This window comes from Nuphar pumila, chromosome 5 (genome assembly GCF_984573655.1).
Source record: "Nuphar pumila chromosome 5, dmNupPumi1.hap1.1, whole genome shotgun sequence".
Taxonomy (NCBI): Eukaryota; Viridiplantae; Streptophyta; class Magnoliopsida; order Nymphaeales; family Nymphaeaceae; genus Nuphar; species Nuphar pumila.
The window spans coordinates 45,483,764-45,505,897 of record NC_143253.1 but is presented as its reverse complement, the minus strand read 5'-3'; the positions used below and the strand labels follow the sequence as shown (position 1 = coordinate 45,505,897).

The window sequence follows — 22,134 nt, the reverse complement described above, 5'->3', positions numbered from 1 at the left end:
TATTGAATGCAACACTTTATTGTTCACACACTCACTTAGTTGTTGATATCTAGGACTGCTTTGTTGGAGTTCGGAGATCATGCTGAGCATGATTTTAATGTAGAAATATGGAAGTGTTCTTATTTTTGGAGTACGGAGTCCATGCTAAGCATGGTAGTAGTTAGTGAGATATTGAAGTATGTTTGTTGCAGGTACATGTTTGCCATTTATTTGATATGAATGATTATGATGTATTGCAATGTTTGATGTAATTGTATCCATGCTTGCATGTAGTTACTTTCAATTTGATTTTGACTTCCATGTGAAATTTTATAATAAAAGCATGCTTCAAATGATTGTATCATGTCATTAATAGTTTGCACATGAAAATATTAAGTTATCAATGCATGCATCAAAATTCTTGTTATTGTTTGACATAGTATATTGCATGATAAATTTGATATTTTCTTCATCGTAGCATTCTGATTGTTTTTTTCTTAATTCGTTAGGATACTATTCGTAACATCATACGACAGAATGACTGCAAACCGTGAATGGATGTACCGTAGGATAGTGGACAATGAGTTATCGCATGAATATATGGATGGTGTCGATAGTTTTATTGAATTTGCAACGGCGAGTGTCAGTACGGTAGATCTCACAGGTCGGATTAGGTGTCCCTGCAAGATTTGTAAGAATAATCGATTTGTAGAACCTCATGGCGTTAGACATCACCTATACAGGAAGGGTTTTGTGAGTGATTATCAGAACTGGGCGTTTCATGGAGAAGAATTTAGAAACGATTTTGATGCATGGGCGATTGTATATGTCTTCAAAGACAGCTAAACACATGAGATGGCATGCAAATAAAGTTCGACACGATGAAAACAAGATCACGCATCCTGTTGACGCTGAAGCTTGGAAGCACTTTGATCGTACTCATCAGAACTTCGCAATGGAAGTGCGAAATGTTAGACTCGGTCTATGTATAGATGGATTTAATCCATTTGGGGGTAGATCAACTCCATACTCATGCTGGCCAGTATTTGTAACTCCATACAACCTTCCACCAAGCTTGTGTATGAAACGTCTAAATCTTTTCTTGTCTCTGTTGATCCCTGGTCCGACCTCACCTGGCCAAAATCTTGATGTATATCTAAGGCCATTGATTGATGAATTAAAAGTACTGTGGGATGACGGTGTTACCACGTATGATGCCCACAAAAAACAAAATTTCAACATGAAGGCCGCTGTTCTATGGACAATCAGTGACTTCCCTGCATATGGTATGTTATCTGGTTGGAGCACACATGGGAGGTTGGCTTGTCCGTACTGCATGGAGGATTCCAAAGCTTTTAGATTGAGGCATGGAAGGAAGCCTTGCTGGTTTGATTGCCATCGTCGATTTCTACCCAGCGATCATCCGTTCCGACGTCAAAAGAATGCATTTACAGCAGGCACAACTGAAATGGAAGGTCCATCCTCAAGATTGTCTGGCATAGAGATTTTAAGAAGATTGCGATACTTTCCAGATGTATTAACAGATGCCCGCAGTCCTACACCCTTCCGTGGATTTGGGAAGGAACACAATTGGACGAAAAAATCTATTTTTTGGGAACTACCGTATTGGCCGACCCTATTGATACGACATAATTTGGATGTGATGCATGTAGAGAAAAATGTGTTTGATAATGTGTTCAATACAGTAATGAATATTAAAGGAAAAACGAAGGATAATCCGAAGGCCCGTATGGATTTAAAATTAATATGTAAAAGACCAGAATTGGAACTCAAAGAGTATAATGGCAAAGTACTGAAACCAAAGGCGAAGTACGTGCTCGGACCTGATCAAATAAAACATGTATGTCAATGGTTGAGACAACTGAGATTTCCAGATGGATATGTCTCTAACATTGCTCGGGCTGTGAAGATTGACGATGGACAGTTATATGGGTTGAAGAGCCATGATTGTCATATCTTTATGCAACGATTGATACCCCTAGCATTCCATGATATGTTAGACAAACCTATATGGGGGGTATTGTCTGAGTTGAGCGGATTTTTCAGAACATTGTGCGCATCGGAGGTCATTGTATCAGATGTAAAGAATCTCGAGGACTCTGTCATCACCACTGTTTGTCTGTTAGAAAAGATATTTACGCCAGCATTTTTCGATGTTATGGAACATTTGATCATACATTTGCCATATGAACTAAGGGTTGGTGGCCCTGTGCAATATCGATGGATGTACCCATTTGAAAGGTATATGTTTTTTTATATTTGTCTCTTTAATGACAGATATTTAAAATTTGAAATGTATATTCTTGTCAGATGCATGTTCGACCTAAAAAAAAAGGTTCGTAATAAAGCAAGAGTAGAAGGCTCTATTTGTGAGGCGTACACTTTAGAAGAGATTTCAAATTTCTCATCTATGTACTTCGAACCTCATATTTCAACACGTTACACATGCCCGCCCCGTAACGATGATGGAGAACAAGTAACTGTAGCTGACAAGCTGTCGATATTTCAACGACTTGGGCATGCATTTGGTAGTTGCCGATCAAGGCTATTGACAGATCAAGAGCAAGATGCAGCACACATCTATATTCTTTTTAATTGTTCAGCGATCGACCCATACATCGAGTAAGTATATGTATATGCAACTCAATTATAAATCCTTTTATGTTCTATATGTGAATACATGGCTCGGTAATATAAGTATTTGTGGTTTGCAGACGATTTGATCTGGAGTTGCAAAGCAAAGTTTCACATCTCACTAATGCAGAAGTACAAAAAGAACGTGAAACTAAGTTTGTGGAGTGGTTGAAACAGTTGGTAAAGAAGCTAACATAAATTTTGTACTTATAAACAACACTAAGTTACTTAATTGATCGTGATCACAATAATTGTTTATGTCTGTGCGTAGGTTCGCCATGGTGATGTTAAAGATCAAGGAATATGTGATTTAGAAAATGGTCCGACCAAAGTTGTGCAATGCTACAACGGGTATATCGTAAATGGTTATCGATTCCATACAAAAGACTACGGTATAAACAAATCAACGATAAATAGTGGCGTGTGTGTCAAGGGTAGCAGCTACGGTGAAAATGAACATGATTACTACGGTGTTATAGAGGAAATAATGGAGTTGACTTACTTAGGCATGAATAACAGGGTTACGGTATTCAAGTGTCATTGGTTTGATCCAACTGCAACAAGACTCGACAAAGCTTCAGGCATTGTGGAGGTGAATCATAAATCCAGGTTTGGAACATATGAACCATTCATATTAGCCTCGCAAGCTCAACAAGTTTATTATACTTCATATCCGAGTATAAAAAAGTCAGATAGAAATGAATGGTGGGCAGTTTGCAATGTGAAATCCAAACTATACCCCGAGTATGATCAGTTACAAGAAGATGAGTTAGCTGAAGACAGTGATTACTATCAATCAGATGATGTCTGTGACTTCGCTTATGGTCACGATGTTGCGCATGATATGCATGTCATATCTCCATTGGCTGATGAAACATTCATAGAGGAATGTGATCCAAATGATGTACCAAGTGGATGGGCAAACAATGAAGAAGAAGAAGAAGAAGAAAGTCAAACTAGTGACGAGGAAGAATTCTCAAGCTAGTGAGCAAAATCTTATACTACAAACCTCTATTTAAATGCATTGTAATACTTGATGTGAGTTGTATTGCAATACTTGGTGTGAATGATTAAAAATTTTATTTCAATGTATTGTAATACTTGATACGAATGATTCGAATGCATTGTAATACTTGATGTGAATGATTTCAATTATCTGAATGTATTATAATTTATGCAATTAACGAATGATTTGAATTAGTGCAATACTTGATGTCAATGATTTGAATTATTTGAATGCATTGCAATGCTTGATGTGAATGACTTGAATGCATTGTAATACTTGATGTGAATTATTTGAATGTATTGTATGACATATGTTATTTGTTAGAATATGGTTCGTGGAGGTTATAGTGGTCGCTCATCCAGTAGTAGCCAGGCTCAACCTTCATCTTCACGGGCTCCTGTGATAGGTATATCATATAACTAATTAGATGCTTGATTAGTTCAAATGCACATTCTGAGAACTTGGTGTGTATTTTTTTACAGATGATGTTGCGCCTGTACACGACCCACCTACACCAGTTGATCGCACAAGTCAACAGCCAACACAGGAAACAGGGTCTTCTCAGGCTGGCACAAGAAGACTCATTCGAATAGTGTATATCGATAATCGACCGTAAGTATTTTGTTTTCAATTATTGCATATCTTTTAAATATTTTATATTGATATTTACTGTGTAACAATTCATGTGCAGCACGAGGTTTGAGCCACAAGAAGTAGTACGGGAGATTAGGAATTCACTTCTTCAACATCTACCAGGACCAGTTGCTCAATGGAAAGAGTACCCAAAGGAGGTGTTAGACAGATTGTGGTCCTCATTCATGGTATACAGTTGTTCCTCATAGTTAATGTGTTTCATATTTAATTTATTTAAGCAATGTCTACTAACTTTCTGAAAATATTTGTAGGCTTCGAATCGCTTTGCAACTACGGTAGAAGAAAATGATGCAAGGAAGGTGTGGCAGAAGGTGAGCCGCCAATCGATTTGCAGACATGCTGCACACTATGAAGACTGCAGCAAAAAAAGCATCTGGCGTAGTAGATGATCCATTACTGTGGAAGGGCCATGGTCCTATTACTATCAGGAGAGATTACTGGGATGAAATGTGCGATATGTGGGCAGGAGATGCATTTAAAAATCGCTCTGCGAAGGCTTCACAAAATCGATCGAAGATGCTCGAAGCCCATCTACACATAGGTGGATCTAAGACATTTGGGAGCCACCTAAAGAAAATGGTAACTCATCAATATATAATATTAATTTTATAAGTATTGTTGCAAATTTGTGTACTAAATCTTTTGTCATTTAACTTCGCAGGAAGCAGAAAAAGGAGGCAGTGTACCATATAAGGATGTGTTTGTAGAAACACATAAACGGAAGACCACGGGAGTCTTCGTACCAGAGAAGGCGAGAACGACAACGGTATGTATTAATTCTATTAATAATCATTGCAATATATATGCAAGTCATCATAATGTTATCATTAATTATTAATGAATACTTTAAACATTATTTTGTAGGAGGCATATGAGCAACAAATGGTAGAGCGATATGGCGAAGACGCTACTCAGCATCCATCATTTGATCCTACAGCATGGGTGACTGCAGCAGGTGAACCCAAAAAAGGTCGCGTGTTCGGGTTTGGGAGTAATATGAACACTTCACCAGTTATTGGTTCTTCCAGTTACGGCTCACCAACTTCTTGCGCCGACATAAGCTCCAAGCAGCCGACTATTCTTTCCGGTGATGATGTACGCGAGATCATTAATGAATCACTGAATAACTACTTCCAATACACCGTCGCCCCCTTTCTCCGAAATGAGATTAAGGCCGCTGTTCAGGATAGGGGATCTTCGATTCCAGGTCCCTCTCAGGTATAATCACATATATAGTTTTTTTGACTGTCTTAAAGCACATCTGAGCATGGTAGAATCACATATAGAGTTTTTCTAGATGCCTTAGAACACATATGAACATGCTATAATCACATATTCAATTTTTTTACTGCCTTAGCACACATATGAGCATGATAGAATCACATATATATATATATATATATATATATATATATATATATATATATATATATATTTAACTTTTTGTCTTTCTTAGAGCACATATGAGCATGATAGAATCACATATAAAGTTTTTTTGATTGCATTAGAACACATAAGCATGCTATAATCACATATTCAGTTTTTTTACTGCCTAAGAACACATATGAGCATATTATAATCACATATTATGTTTTTTGACTGCCTTAGCACACATATGAACATGCTATAATAACATATAGAGTTTTTTAACTGCCTTAGAACACATATGAACATGTTATATATCATTTATGATAGAATCACATATAAAATTTTTGGCTTTGCCTACCTTAGAGCACATATGAGCATGCTATATTCACATATTCAATTTTTTTACTGCCTTAGCACACATACGAGCATGATCGAATCACATATATAGTTTTTTGCCTGCCTTAAAGCACATCTGAGCATGGTAGAATCACATATAGAGTTTTTTTATATGCCTTAGAACACATATGAACATGCTATAATCACATATTCAATTTTTTGACTGCCTTAGCACACATATGAGCATGATAGAATCACATATAGAGTTTTTTTATTGCCTTAGATCACACATGAGCACATGATAGAATCACATATAGTGTGTAATTTATTTCATTATATTTTGTTTATCAATACTGACTGTTCTTTTCTTGTGTAGGCTGCTAGCGATAATCAGGGTAGTGGAGCTGAAGAGACAGATAAAGACAATGAACAAGAAGACGCACAAAATCTTGGCGATGATTAGAGGACTGTGTTGAAGAAGTTCTATTTTTTTTATTTTTCCTAATTGTAATTGTTGAATTGTAAATAATTAAACTTCTTAGTTTTAAGGTGGAACGATTAATTATTATAGATACTTGTTATATGATTTTTTTTGTGTGGTTTGTTTTTTATTTACAGGAAATATAAATTGTACAGGAAATATAAATTGTACAGTTCTCGGTAATTAATTTTTAAATAAATTTTTTTTGATTTTTTTTCGTTTTTGCGACGGATTAGCGACGGATGATTCCGTCGCTATTCATATTAATCTAGCGACGGCTTAGCGACGGAATTAAATCCGTCGCCACGCCGTGGTCGCCGTTTAGTACCGGCGGATTGGCGACGGAATATAGCGCTCGTTATTCCGTCGCAATTAGCGACGGACTTGGCGACGGAATTATTCCGTCGCCAGTTAGCATCGAAATATTCGCGACGTAAGCATACTGTCGCCGCGTTGTCGCTAATCCGTCGCTAACATGGTTAGCGACGGATTAGCGACGGAATGTGGTCGTCGCTAATCTACTGCTTTGGTTGTAGTGATACTCCACGGATATGGATCTTCTAAGAAGAGGGTCAGATGACCATCCAAATAATTATGAGGCCTGCAAAATTTGGCCCACCTCTTTTGATTATATAGATCATGCTAAAAAATTCAAGTAATCCATACCATTGTAGCTCAAGACAAAGTTCGTTGAGAGCCTAGTTTATGAACAGTTTCTAATCCTTTCTCATTCTACCCTGAGCCCAACATGCTCTTGATTGACTATCCTTTCTTGTCGGGGTCATCCTCCTAACGAACATAGCCAAGATAAGTTTTGAAGATTCTGACTTCTGATTTGACACTTGGTCCAACTTCATCTGATCCTCCAATATTTATTGGCATGGGTTGCTTGGGTTCACACCATCTGAGTCATATAGTTTGCTGTTATAGATATGTCATGTCATCCTCAGAGTTTTCAAACAGATTTGACTTGTCTTCATTGAGTTCTAGTCCCATGAGTGCAAAATCCAGGTAAGACTCTCATTCTAAGGCCATGAGGTCCTTATTGAACTGAGTTCAGATCTCCTTTTCCCATTGATCATAGTTTGTCTCCACCAGGGCTTGGCATCCTAGATGAACAGTCCAATAAGCATAATCCAATGCACATGTGAATCTTTTGACTTTAGATCAAACTTTGAGTCTCTTGAAAAATGCTAGTGGATTCACCTCTTGGGTCAATTGATTGATGCATTATCAGAAGTATTCTTCCCAAGTTGTCTCGAGATTGATATTGGAAATTCTCTCAGTATTGATTATTCTAATTATGGAGTCAGGCCTTTTCTTCACATTCCAGAGAATATTTTTTGATCCATTTTTTATATCCGAGTATATTGCCATAGAAGATTTCTACTTGGGTCAAAGAAGCTAAATAATCTGGTCATTATATTATCTTCAAAATCTGATTATTCATTTGATTCACTAAGTATGTTTGGTTCATATTATGTTGAGTTCACACTTGGTGCCATCAAGGCTAAGACATATTCTTTTCTTGACCTGTCTGATTGAAGGTGGCTATCATGCCATCACACAAACTAATATCTTTGAATAGATATGAGAGGCCTTGGAGGTCTGATTCTTTTGATGACACTTCAGGGATGACTTCTTGAATGACCGTGGGATTTAAAGTTTCTCCCTAAAAGAAAAGAGGTTCTAACTTTTTCTGGGTTGTTACCTTCTTTTTCGTATTTTAACATTTGCCCGTAGAAATTCACAGATCAATGACAAACTTTTGTAGACTAAATTCAAGAGGAATCTAAACTTCTAAATTTTTAATGAAAGCTATACTTGTTAGAATTCAAATTAATCTAATTTCACCAAAAAACTCCATCATATGAATTTTTTGACTGGACCCTGTCTGAGATAGTTGTAGATTCAGATTTTCTGCAGATTCTTGAATTTCACCTGATTAGTATGAGATTCTGGAATTCACATATAATGAATCTAATTTTTATATTATTTTTTACAAATTCATTCATATAAAGCCAAAACATATTAAAAAATCATCTATAAATATCAAACCATTGATTTATGAGATTTTCTACAAGACCGATTAACAAACCTTGCTATGCACACTGGATATAATTTTTGTCTTGTGTTGCAGAAGCCATGACCCTCAATTCCAAATTGCAACTAGGTCCCAATTTTTTCTATGATACCTACCAGATGTCAAGAAGGCTTTCATAAAAGGATTTGGTCAGAAGTAGCCTGATTTGGGAGTTATGATTTTTCCACTGCAACAGGTCGGTTAGGGAAAAATCGAGACAACATATACATTATAAATCATACTTAAAATAAAAATACACATGCTTTAACATGCAAAACTAATTTACAGTCATGCAACAACCATATGAATAGTGCCTACATGCCACGTAGGCTCATGACAATCATCACATGATCATAAAATATGCAATGGATCCTAAATTATCCATATAACTCACGATTTATGTATATAATACCTAGTTTAAGATGCTAGCATTCTAAATCATTATAGAACACATGAAATACATTTATAGAATCATGATCCATGTTGTAAACACATGAAATAAAATAAATATTCATTTGATTATGCTGAAAACAATGATATACTAATATGAAATCACGTAAGAATATAAAAGTAAGCATTTTATCAAAAATGTCTTGCTGATTTCCTAGTTTTGGGCGTTTGGGCATAGTTTTACTGAAAACATATTTATCAATCCTTTTTAAAGCATGATATTGATTCGAAAATAATTTTAAAATACTTTTCTAACTTATTTCAGGTCTGATCCACCATAGATCAAACCCTAGAATTGGCAAGACACATGATTTATGTGCTTGTACTCGATCTACAACTATGGGTGAGATGAATCATACCTTAATCACTTTTTGGGGCATACTATTGCCTTTGTCTCTCGTCGCAACTCCTTGGAGCAACATTAATGACTGCTGTAAATTTTCTCCAAGCTGAAAGAAGGAGAGAGAGAGAGAGAGAGAGAGAGAGAGAGAGAGAGAGAGAGATTGGAAAAGAAGAAAGAAGAGAGATAGATTATAGAGAGATCCTCTAATTATAATGGAGAGGTGGTTTCCTAAACTTATGAACTTAGGAAAATATAGAGTTACCAAACTCTTATGGTTTTTTAAAAACTTCTTTAATTATCTTAAATTTTCTAATTATTTTTATTTAGATAATTACCCAAAAATTTAAATGTCATGAGACCTACTTGTAGAATTTCTATGCATTATGGAGTTGCCACGTGACAGAGATGGTGCAAAAGACTATAATACCCTTGGACACCTCCATAACCCTTATGGGCCCCTACGTGGCACCCCACTAGGCTGGGCATGACCCACTGGGCCCCATATGCCACTCTTGGATTCCACCAGGACTCTGGGTTGGGTCTAAAATATAGCCTGATCAATTAAAAAAAAACAATTTTGGATCCAATCCAAATTTAAAAACCTAAAATAGATGCTGGTCCATTTTGAAAAATGCATTTTTTGAACCAACCCAAGTCTAAAATTGCCGGATCGAATCTCCTACGAGATCTACAACTCATAACGGATCTAACTAGAGTCATTGTTCAAATTAAACTCTTGAATTTTGCCTGAATTAACTCATCTTAAATAGTGACCTTCAGGGATCAAAGTTGTTGAACCATCAACCGAGGAATAATCCTACATGAAGTGGCCGCAAGGTCGCCAAAGTGTTGGATGATGACATGCCCTAAAATCACGACAAGGGGAGAACAATGTAATAATTATTTCACACGAGGTAACACGTATTCTAAGTTTTAGGGCCAACATTGTCGCTCCATCACACACGCAATAGACACCGCAGTGTAGCCAAAATATTGGATAGTGGCAGCAAGGTAGCTAAAATGTTGGATAGTTGCCACAGGGTAGTAAGAATATTGGATGGTGAAACACCCTTCAATCTCCACAGGGGAGATGAAAGTTAGGGTTTGTTCGATAAGGGCATAAAGAACTGCCAAAACCACAATATTTATATGATTACGAATAAGTCCACATTTTGTGCTCAATATTGTGAACCCATGGAGATTCACACACCAACAGTGCCCTCCGCAGGAAATATCACAATACTATTGAATCTCTTTTCTTTTGGACCTACGTCCGAGCAAGCATTGCACATCTAAGTCTGAGTCCTTAGCTTTTTTGGACATGACGTGTCACATATTTGTTTGCATTTGAGCAGGTCCATTCAAAATAGTGTGAAGCTGATATACCTTAATTTTTTTTTGAAGTTATATAGGATGTTTGTACGCATGTCCACAGATCCACTCAATCTTTTGTTGGTTCAGTGAGGTGCTCCAAAAATTTGCTAGTTTGATTTTTTTTTTTTAACTTTTAATCTTCTCACTTTCATTTTTTTTAATCTTAAGAGCATATTTACCGTAGACATTCACACAAATATCTAGTGAATGACTGACATATTCAAATTAAAGAAGGGTATTAAAATTAAATAAGGATATTCTAATCAAAATAAAATGAAGATGCACACAAACAAAAGAGGCTGACTAGTTCTTTTTTAAATTATGCACGTATCCGATGACATTCATAGCAAAACCCTAAGAAATCGTAAATCTTTCTTACAACCAAGGGGTAAGTCACATTAGCTGAATAGCATCACAAGTTGTTATAAATTGTGTGAGTTCCCCTGACATTCGCTGGAAGGACCTAATGAATAGCTAATGTTCGAATGTGTAATGTCTTCCGAACCTCTAAGGGAGATGCACATGCAGTTTTTGAGGACCTCTTGACATCTGCAGGTATACCTTGTAAAACTACGAATCAGCTATGCAAGTTTGGCTCTATCAGAGATTCACAACATATTGGTGCAAATGTCAAAGGTCTGCGCAGAACGCTTGCTAAGGGTAAAATGGTCCCACAAAATTTGAGAATCGACAATTTTGGATAGGCGGAGAATTTTGGTATATTAGCGGGTATTTGCGAGAATGGACCAAATTTTGAGGATAGTATGATTATTTTCTTCTATTATGTATATGTTTGTAATATGAAGTATATATTATATTTTCTGAGTGATCTGAAAGCTAAAATTATGTTCTCCCATGCTTCTGCATGAGTTTTTGTACTAGTGTATATATATATATATATATATATATATATATATATATATATATATATATATATATATATATATATATATATATATATATATATATATATATGTAGAGAGAGAGAGAGAGAGAGGGGATGGTCCTACCCCTGTTTTTAGTTAGATCCTGTTAAGACCCTTTAAAGATCATACTTTTACATATGTTTTTGCTTGCTAAACTATTGGATATGTTTGTCATTGCTTATTTACTAAGAAACAGGTTTTTTTTATAATTGATTTGATGTAAAAATGTAAATATTTTATCATCAAAATTTAGTATAATATCAACCATTGTTTTTTTACCTCTTTAAAATACACATCTAAGCATAAAAAAACTTAATAAAATACATCTCCCTATTGAGTAAACAATGATAAGCACATCTAACGATATAAATCGAGCCAAAAATTTCTGAAAATACAATTTTTGGAAGGTCCTAATGGAACCTAACAAAAAATAGGGTAAGACCATCCGCCTTATATATATAGGAAAACTGAAATATGTAAACCAACAAAATATGTAAACCAGTATGCACTAAGATTTTTGTAGGTTTTTTTTATTTTTTTCTAAAATTTCACCATACGGATGTGATCTAGATGCTTGGTTTTATAGAAATAGACTCTTAGATCATCCAATTATGATGTATAAGAGTAATCTTTTAAGGCTTCAAAATCAATAGCTCAAAATTTTCATAAATATTCATACGAAATCACATTTCTTGATCCTATTACGATGATCCAATAGTCGATTCCGAGCAAATAGACTATGTTGAATGCATCTAAGGTTAGATTTACAAAAAAACTATAAAAATCTTGGTTCAAGCTAGTTTACATATTTTACTAGTTTACATATTTCAATTTTCCTATATATATATATATATATATATATATATATATAGAGAGAGAGAGAGAGAGAGAGAGAGAGGTGGCTGCTTAATAAAAACACACTCATGCTAAGCATGAATCACATTCATGATGGATGCTCAGCACTCAAAGAGCAAAAAACCATTTAGCAACGCTTTTGAAAAGACTAAACAAATTTTTGAACCCCATGACACCCCTACTGAGCATTTAGCGCACTTCAAAAGCATCACTAAATGTCCTTTTTTGCTTGTTTGCGCACTGAGCATCCATCACATACACGCCATGGACACTTAGCGTGTATGTGTTTTCATTAAGCAGGGATGGGATTAAGCAACTATCACTTTTCTATATATATAATATATAGAAGGTGGTAGTTGCTAAGCACTTTTCTAGCTAACCGCCGTGCTAATGGAGCTTTAAAAGGGTTTTCTTCATGTATTACTTAAATGACCATACAAATATATTCAGCACAATCGATTTACTAGGAAACATCACTTAGAATCATGTTTCTTGGATGAAAAACATGATTTTTTAAGCCTTGAATATCTAGGAAAAAGTTAGACCATCTATTTTTTAAACCTTATAAAAAACTACCTGTGTATAAGAATCAGAATTCCTATAAAATCAAGCATGTAGAATCTATTTGTATGGTCAGATTTAAGAAAAACATGAAAAAGCCCTTGAAGCTGTTATCTAGAAAAGCAGTTAGCAGCTATATATATAATCATTAGAATATGTTTACTAGAATGTAAACTAAGTAATTCTGGTTCAAGCTTGAAGATGCGTTCAATATAGTCCATTTGCTAAGATTTGACTGTTGGATAGTTTATTTTTTATGCAAAAATACAATTTTTTGATGCTCGAATATTTGCGAGAATTATGAGCAGTCGATTTTCAAGCCTCAAAAGATCCTGCTTATGCATTGTAAATGGTTAATCCAAGAGCCAATCTCCAAGAAACCGAGCATGTAGATTGCATCCACATGGTGAGATTTAAGAAAAAGAAAAAAAAAGCCATTGAAAATCTCAGTTCATACTCCAATAAACATATTCTAGTGACTCTCTCTCTCTCTCTCTCTCTCTCTCTCTCTCTCTCTCTCTCTCTCTATATATATATATATATATATATATATATATATATATATATATGTGTGTGTGTGTGGGCTAGAAGGCCAAAATCTTACCAAGCTCATCTTGGAAGTTACTACCTTAGCTCTATAATAATCTCCCATCACAGTGATCGGATTCTCATCATTCTACCTACAAAAGGAAAGCATGCCCTGTCCAGCTTGCCCATAAGACAGACTTGTGCTACTGCAGGTTGCTTGAAACATTCAATGAGTATTACCTCTTCAATTCCTTGTTATCAATTAACATGCTTAAATATCAGATGCTCAAAGATGGGTCGATTTCTCAGTGTTAGTACTTGACCTCATTGTGTATTCAGCGACAAGCCGTGCAAATGCCGATGAACTATCCTCCAATAATTTGGTTGGAGAGTCGTACTCTGCAATTTTTCCTAATATGATAAAAACAAAGAAAAACAAGAAAAGAAAACTGATTAATAAATGGAGGTTGGTAAAGAGATATCTGTTAATGTTATAGATAGAGAGTAGAATACACACCATTATCAAGAAGAAGGACCGAATCGCTATCTAGAACTGACGCTATACGGTGAGCTATTGTGATCACAGTACAGTCTGAGAATTGCTGCTTAAGTGTCTGCTGAATCAGGCTATCAGTTGCAGTGTCGACTGAAGCTGTTGCTTCATCAAGCACCAAGATTCTGCTCCTCTTTAGTAGAACTCTCCCTAAACAAACAAGCTGCCTCTGACCAACGCTCCAGTTATCTCCATTCTCAGTAACTGCAACAATCCAAGAAATTATCAAAATTGAAGAGGAAATACAATCACTGTTATTAGGAGATGCGAGAAGCCAAACCTATGGAATCAAGTTTGCCTTCCTTCTGCCTCACCACCTCTCCAAGCTGGCATCTTTCTAAAGCCTAGAACATTAGACAATTGCGTCAAGAAATCATAGCCAGGAAGATAGTTACTAGCAACAAGTGGGCACAAGAAGCAATGCACCAAACAGGGGACAAGAAGCGTTTAGGAAGCCTTAGGGTGAATAAGCAAGCAGCAGCAGCAGCAGCAGCAGAAGTGAGTATGATGAAATATGAAGAAAGTAGTTAAACATATATTTACCAAAAAGAACCCCAGATATGCAGGTTCTACAAGAAAATCAAAATTTTTGAAAGAGATGTACAATTCCTCTAGGAAGGAAAGCACAATTTGAATGTCAAGCAAGCTTGATCTCGAAGAAGGCAAGATTTACAGTTTCTGGAAGCATACTCAAGTTTCAGAAGGAAAAAGTATCAGGTTTCTAAAGTCAGCTTCCTGAAAATCGAATTTGTGTGATACTAAAGCTTCTGGTGACTATTGTAAGAAGCAACCAACAAATGCCAGTCAAGAGAGGAAGAATTGCAGGTTCACAGTACCTCCCAAATTTGTTCATCCCTGTAATCTTCTAGGGGATCAAGATTGCTTCGAATGGTTCCCTCGAACATGGTTGGATCTTGTGGAATGATGCTTAATCTGGATCTCAAGTCATGCAATCCAATGGTAGAGATATTAATTCCATCAATCACAATATGGCCACTTGTTGGATCGATAATGCGGAAGAGTGTTTGCACAAGTGTTGACTTGCCACTGCCTGTTCTCCCAACAACACCAACCCTCCTTCCCCCATGAAATGTGCATGTAAGGTCTCTCAAAACAAGAGGCAGATGTGGGGCATAACGGACCTATATAGATGCTAGCCTTTAGTTTGGAGTTCCAATTCTATGGACAAAACTGCCAACTGTAGAGAATCAACAGAAATGATGAGACTTCAACTCACCTGCAGTTCATTGATAACTATCTCTCCATGAGATGGCCAACTTTTACTAGGCCTGTTTGTGTCTATCACAAGAGGAGGTTCACTAGGAACGCGTGTATATTGAAGTATTCTTTCAACAGAAATGATTTTGTTCTCAAGAGTGCATAAGTTCCACACCACCCACATTTGCAGCATGTTTAAGTTCAATCCATATGTCACCGATAAACCTGCAATTCCTGAATAAAAATTGGAGCGAATCTTTCAGTATATGCATAAGATGCTTTTCTATTTCTCAGCAGGTCACATGAGAAAATAGGCGCTATTTCAAACTTCAAGGACTGCATTTTACCTGGGTTAATTACACCCTCAGGCAGAAAGATCAAAAAGATCAGAGAACAGGCAAATGTAAATGAAGATAACAAATCCAAGCGGAAGCAGAGCCACTCCATTGCACCAGCAATATGGAATTTGGGTCTAGAAAGCCCATCTACTAGCTCAAGGTTTGTTTCTATGAATCTTGATTCTTGCTCAAAACTCCTAATAGTTGTTGATCCTGACAGTGACTCAGAAAAATGCTGAATGATAGGGGCTGTGCATACTCCGACCAGTCGAGAAAGTTCTCGGGCAGCTGGTATGTAGTATTGCTGTTATTGAGATGAATATTACAATTAAATTACAACACTTCCAGCAAAATAATAATACATGGATAATAAATGTAAAAAAAAAAAGAATTGTGGGTGCTTTGGACAAAGAGCAAATCCATAGTAAAAAGGAATCCTCATTAATGAAGGTTCCTAGAAATCTAAAGAATGAGAACTTTAGAGCACAAATATATATATATATATATATATATATATAGAGAGAGAGAGAGAGAGAGAGAGAGAGAGTGGGGCTCATATAGAGTGGAGAGTAGGTGCCTACCGCGAGCATACGAGGGTTTTCGGGGTCTTTTTTACAAATCTGACCCTGAAGATGTGTTCAGCAAAATCAATTTGCCAGAAAACGACACTTGAATTATGTTTTTTTGATGAAAAAATGTGAATTTTTAATCTTGAATACTTATAAAAAATTTAGACCCTCAATTTTAAAAACTTATAAAAACCTACTACATGTCAGAATCAGATGATCCAAGAGTTCATTCCTATAAAATCAAGTATCTAGAATACATCTCTATGGTCATATTTGAGAAAAACATGAAAAAAAAATCCTTGGGTAGGCACGGATTGGAGTAGGCAGCTCTCTCTCTCTCTCTCTCTATACACACACACACAACCTCAGCAAAACTCCATAGTAGGAATCATATGAGAGAACAGCAATTGTGAACACATTATGAAGGCCTTAGTTATATCCAAAGTTAAAATGATGAAATGTCATTATCAGATTTAGAAAGACTTTTCATTTATTAAGGCAACAGAGATTAGCATGCTGACATGATCCTTGTAGATACCAAAAGAAAACTTACAAGAGCTATCTTAATTTTTAAATATCTTGCTTAATGTCAGATCAAGTAATCTTTGAAAGGTGCTCATTCTAGCTGTGGGTTTTCCTTCCTTATGCAGAAGGAATTTGAAGGCAAAATGCTCTGCTTAAGAAGTTACACTTCAAGCCATTTGGAAAATATGTTTGGTCCTTTGTTTCAATTTAGCTCCTTCATCAGATGTGGGAAACCATCCTAGATATTTCCAGTTTTTTACCTTTCATTTATTTTTTTACCTGATGAAATTGACTTTTTAACATAAATCTTATTATGAGACAAGCATCAAGATTGAAAATGATAGGCAATCTAGTCCAACCAAGTTGCATGAACAAAGGTCAACCCACTCTAATTATGAAAAAAATGTGGACAAGGGGGAAACAGGATGGAAAACTACAGGCTAATGGATGATATGATGCATTACCTGTAACCAAAGACATGCTGCGATCACAGGGATGAAAATAATGAAAACTTGCCATGCAACCTGTGACATTACAGCAATTATACCAAGGAGCTGTATGATGGAGAAGGCAGAGGCACCCAGCTGGAAAAGAATGGATGTATCAACTGTACTTTGATCTGTTGATGCCTAAACAACATAAAGAAGAATAAATTATACAATGTTGGTTGCAACCACTGTTTCGGCATTCAGGAAAAGAGAGGAAGCAAGAAATTCTGACCCTATTAAGTATTCGTCCAGTCGGAGTGGCATCGAAGAATGACATAGGCGAACGGAAGATACGATTATGCATCCTGTCAAAGAGTACCTTTGCTGCCTTATAGCCAGCTGTTACAAGGAGCATAACCCTTGCAAGGACACAGAGGGAGCTTGCCAATGCCAAAGCAACATAGACAAGAATAAGGGTCAAGCTGCTCACTTGAGATGGCTTGTCTTCAGAAACAGGAGTTGCCCAAGCCATCCAATAGTTGCTCCCAATCTGAAGAAGCTGAAATAAAACCTGAGCCAATATAATAAATGGCACTAAAGCTCCACCATATGCTGCTCTCATGTACTCCCAATAAACTGAAAATCCAACCCTGCCTTTCTCTCTTTCTTCTTCCTCAACAAGCTGTCCCTTCTCCAGCGTATCCACCACTTCATCCTTTTGACTGTTAGCCTCACCACTGTCTCCGGTTTTGGCATGTTGGCTGTTCTGCCTAGCTTGTGAACCATCCTCACATATCGTATTTGAACCATGGTTTTCAGATATTTGTGGAACAGATGCAGTTTTCACAGCATCTATGGCTGACAAAGCTTGCCTGTGCGCACCAACCAGTTCTTCAAAATCAGTTCCTGAAGTTAGAATGCTGTTGTATGGTCCTGCTTGTGTGATCCTCCCATCCTTCATAACCTGCAATATTAGAATAGTGATGACATTCCTAAGCGATCAGACCAAATTTTGATGAAGGTGGACATCTCCCTGCTACGACTCAAGGTGAATCAAGAAATGGAAAACAATAAACTCAACATAACTCACCAGGATGAGATCTGCGGAAGGTAAAAACTCAACCTGATGGGTCACATAGATGACTGTTTTGGAACCCAGAAATCCAAGCAGACACTCCTACAAGCAAAGAAGTCAATTAATGTGAGGTGCTAAGAAGTTTGATAAAACCTACCAGATCGGTAAATGAACACATTGAGGGCATGTTTATTTTTATCACAGGTTACTGTAGCTGTAAAAGTTTTGTCCATGTGAAAGTGATTTATGTGATTCACATTCTCAAGCATTAACTTTCTAATGTTCCCTTTTAGGTTGTGAAATTGACGAGTGAAAATCTATCATGTAAGAATGTGTCATGTCATGTCATGTCATTACTTTAACACATTCACAGCTAAGCATTAATGCTTGTGAAAGTTTTATACACCCTCAGACTTGTGTAAAACTTTCACAAGTTTTGAGGCTTCAACATTCACAGATGAGAATCACATTCATGGGTTGCATTTTTGCATGTTTGCAATGCCCCTATGAAAGTTGTAAAATGTGATTCAGAATCACAAGAAACCTGTGAAAGTTACAAAATCACAGGTGTCGCAAACATCATGTACAAACTTAATGTACCACATCTCTAAGCTCCGAAATAAAAAACTGACTTGTGAATCACATTTAGCATGCCCTGTTTACTAGTTTCATGTGTTAAAGCTGTCTCAAATATGATATTTTTATATAAGCTCCTAATATAAAAAATCCATGTTAGACATCTGTATGGTTATATTTAAACATTTGGTGGTTAGATCTGTGGAAGCAAGAGTGTATAGCACCATATGGCATCATGGTAGAGAATCACCTTATATTTTCTCAGCACATGCACACACACACACATGAATAAAGAGAAGAACATGATAAGAAGAATACAAGCAGAAGTGTGTGTTTTCTCATGATATTTACCAATGAAGAAACAAACATGACAAAAACACAGCATTTTCTCAAACAACAACATAAGCCACTATATCCCAGATCTGTGAAAATCAGAAAAATGAAACTTCGGAAAGGGGATGGTACCTGAAAGAGATGAGTTCCAGTGTGTGCATCAACAGCGCTAAAAGGATCATCAAAGAGATAAATATCAGCATCCTGATAGATAGCACGAGCAATTTGTATCCTCTGCTTCTGGCCACCACTCAAGTTGATTCCCCTCTCCCCTATAACAGTTTGGTCACCAAATGGAAGTACTTCTAGGTCCTTTTTCAGAGCACATACCTCAAGCACATGCTCATACTTCTCCCCATCCATCCTACTACCAAAAAGGATGTTGTCTTGTATCTTACCACTCTGTATCCATGGAGATTGAGCAACATAAGCTGTTTTGCCACTTAATTTAATCCTTCCAGACACCCTAGGAACTTCACCTAAGATGCATGAAAGAAGGCTTGACTTGCCCGAACCAACAGTTCCGCAGACAGCAACTCTCATGCCATGGAGAACTTGCAAATTCAGATCTTTCAGAGTGGGAGTCACTAAAGAAGGATCCCAAGAGAAGACACCATTACAAATTTCAACTGCCATTGCAGAGGGATCTTTCTCAGACTTCTCAACTGCATCCTGCTGGATATCCTCAAGGCGAAGAAATGAAGCAATCCTGTCAAGGGAAACCTTTGCCTGCACAATCATCGAAATTGTGTCGGGGAGCTGATATATAGGCTCCTGGAGCACTCTGAAAGTTGCAAGTGCAGAGAGAATCCTCCCAGACTTAAGTGGTATCCCCAGAAGAACACAAGCACCAAATGAGATCACTGATATGAAAGTAGGAGCTCCCCAGAAAACAAAGGTTAACATGGCAGATGTATACAGATACTTCTTCAACCAACTTGTTTCCGTCTTCCTCAATTCAATTATTTTCTGCAAGAACCTCATTTCCCAACCTTGAAGTTTCAGTATCCTCATGTTCCTTAGGATCTCTGTTGTGGCTTTCATCCTCTTGTCCTTTGACTCCATCATCTTATCTTGAAAACCTTCCTCCAATTTGCCTAAAGGGACGTTGGCAAGCATAACAGCAAAGGTGGCCAACAAAGCAGCAACTGAAGCAAGACCCAAGTTCTTGTACAAGATGACCAATGCAAGAAGTACTTGAATTGGAACCATCCAGAGATCATGCATATACCAACTGAACTCTCCAACCTTTTCAGCATCAACGCTCATGATATTGATGATTTCTCCTGTAGTACGCCCCTGCCTAGCTTGGTTTGAGAGTGAAAGACCCTTCTTATATATCATGGCATTCAAGGCGGCTCTGCTTCTAACACCAACCTGCTGTAACCTGAAAAACCAGTGCCTCTGCGAGAAGCACTCGACGAACTTTGCAACGAGGAACACTGAAACCAGGACGTAGCCCTCGTTCGCGTAGCTGCGATCGCCGTTGAGGTATCGCACCAAAGAGTCGATGAGATAAGGACCTACATATGATGCACAATTATAGGCCAAGCAGAAGAAGGCTGTCCATAGCACCTCTTTCCACACAGAAAAGAACAATGCCTTCACCAATTTGAGCGTCCCCAAACTCTCTCTAGTCCCACTATCATCTAGTCTATCGCTAAAGGCAAGAAAGATGAGTCTTGCACTATCATCTTCAGCCAGTTTTGGGACGTCCTCCAGGTTCAATGCTTTTTTGTTGCCAACAGATAGCAAAGGGCCCATCCAAGAAAAGGTGAGTATGCTAAAAAGGCTTGCATTTGCATAAGGTGTAACATTTTCACTAACATCTTTCTTCTGTGTTAAGCTATTCAATAAAGGTTTCCTGAGATGGGTCTCTCCATCTCCTTCCTCAATCCCAGTTTCACCAAATACAGAAGCATAACAGAGGAAGAGTCCAGCAATAATTGACAGAATATCAACCCAAGCATAAACACCAACATGATGAACTCTCTCAAAAAGGACCACGTCAACAAAAGAACTATATAAAGAGATGATGAAGAACATTGTCCACCACACTCTTAATAAGATTGGGAATCTTCTCTCAGACACCCTGTATCTCAGAACCACAGAAACAGCACACCAAGCTACAATTTGGACCAAAAAATCAACTTGGGTACTGATGAATTCAAGCGACCCTCTATCCCAATACCTCAAACAATTGAAAGCACCCAAAAAAACAAACAGAACAACCAAGGCTAAGCTACAACCAAGGCTCAGTTTCAGCAAAACACCTGAACCTTTAGACGAAAGGGTTTTTCTTCGCCGTCGAAAGAACCAATCCGGTATCAAGAGAAGAATGAAAAACAGATGAAAACCCGAAGAGATCGAATGACGGAAAAGGGGACTAAATAGGAGAAAACCAGCATCAGAATCGTGGGTTTTCATCAAGTTGGAGACATGGTTAGAGAGGGAGCTCAACATGGTTGATATTGATGAACTGATGTTGGGTTTTCTGTAAGAAAACACAGAAAAGAAGAAGAGGGGGAGGGGGAGGGGGGGCCGCAGGAGGAGGAGGAGGAAGATGAAGATGAAGATGGGGAAGAAGTGAAACTTGTAGAGTGAGAATGGAGGGAATTGGTGATGTTGGTGATGACCAACATGTTATTATTTAGTGAGAGCGGTGATGGGCTTTCATAGGGGGAGAGGAAGAGGAAGGGCAGGAGGAGGGATTCCTTCCTCGATGGCCGTGGCTGCTTGGGAGGTCGCTATTGGCTACCCCACAAGTTGGCTTGGAGCCCAAGGAGGAGATTTTGGACCGTTATTGGCTTACATGGCCATGCCTGCGTCATCATCAGCCATTTTGACTCGCTTCAGATCTTGGTATATGCCGATACGAAACGTCGAAACCTGAAGGAATTCAGTCAGGTTTGACTGGATC

General features: G+C 37.3%; 1 protein-coding gene across 2 annotated transcripts; it reads right to left on the bottom strand.

Moving 5' to 3' along the window:
- Positions 1-4,625: 4,625 nt before the first annotated feature.
- LOC149837493 (ABC transporter C family member 3-like) lies at positions 4,626-21,852 on the bottom strand. Of its 2 annotated transcripts, XM_090006079.1 has the most exons (11): positions 19,347-21,852; positions 18,321-18,407; positions 17,523-18,194; positions 17,267-17,431; positions 15,718-16,012; positions 15,390-15,604; positions 14,989-15,294; positions 14,433-14,496; positions 14,117-14,356; positions 13,923-14,010; positions 4,626-4,861 (listed from the first exon to the last, which is right to left on the bottom strand). In XM_090006079.1, the coding sequence occupies exons 1-11, from the start codon at positions 21,675-21,677 to the stop codon at positions 4,729-4,731; spliced, it is 4,596 nt and encodes a 1,531-aa protein (XP_089862205.1). In that variant the 5' UTR covers positions 21,678-21,852; the 3' UTR covers positions 4,626-4,728. The 2 variants fall into 2 exon arrangements, with proteins under 2 accessions (XP_089862205.1, XP_089862206.1); XM_090006080.1 differs by lacking the exon at positions 4,626-4,861 and having other exon boundaries at positions 13,855-14,010.
- Between the last annotated feature and the right edge of the window lie 282 nt (positions 21,853-22,134).

Bases quoted from the DNA above. Each gene is read 5' to 3' on its own strand.
- LOC149837493 (XM_090006079.1), bottom strand. From the start codon at position 21,677: ATGTTGAGCTCCCTCTCTAACCATGTCTCCAACTTGATGAAAACCCAC. The intron at 18,408-19,346 runs GTACCATCCCCT...CTTTGCTTGTAG, and splicing joins CTGGAACTCATCTCTTTCAG to GAGTGTCTGCTTGGATTTCT. The intron at 14,497-14,988 runs GTACTGTGAACC...CTAATGTTCTAG, and splicing joins GGGATGAACAAATTTGGGAG to GCTTTAGAAAGATGCCAGCT.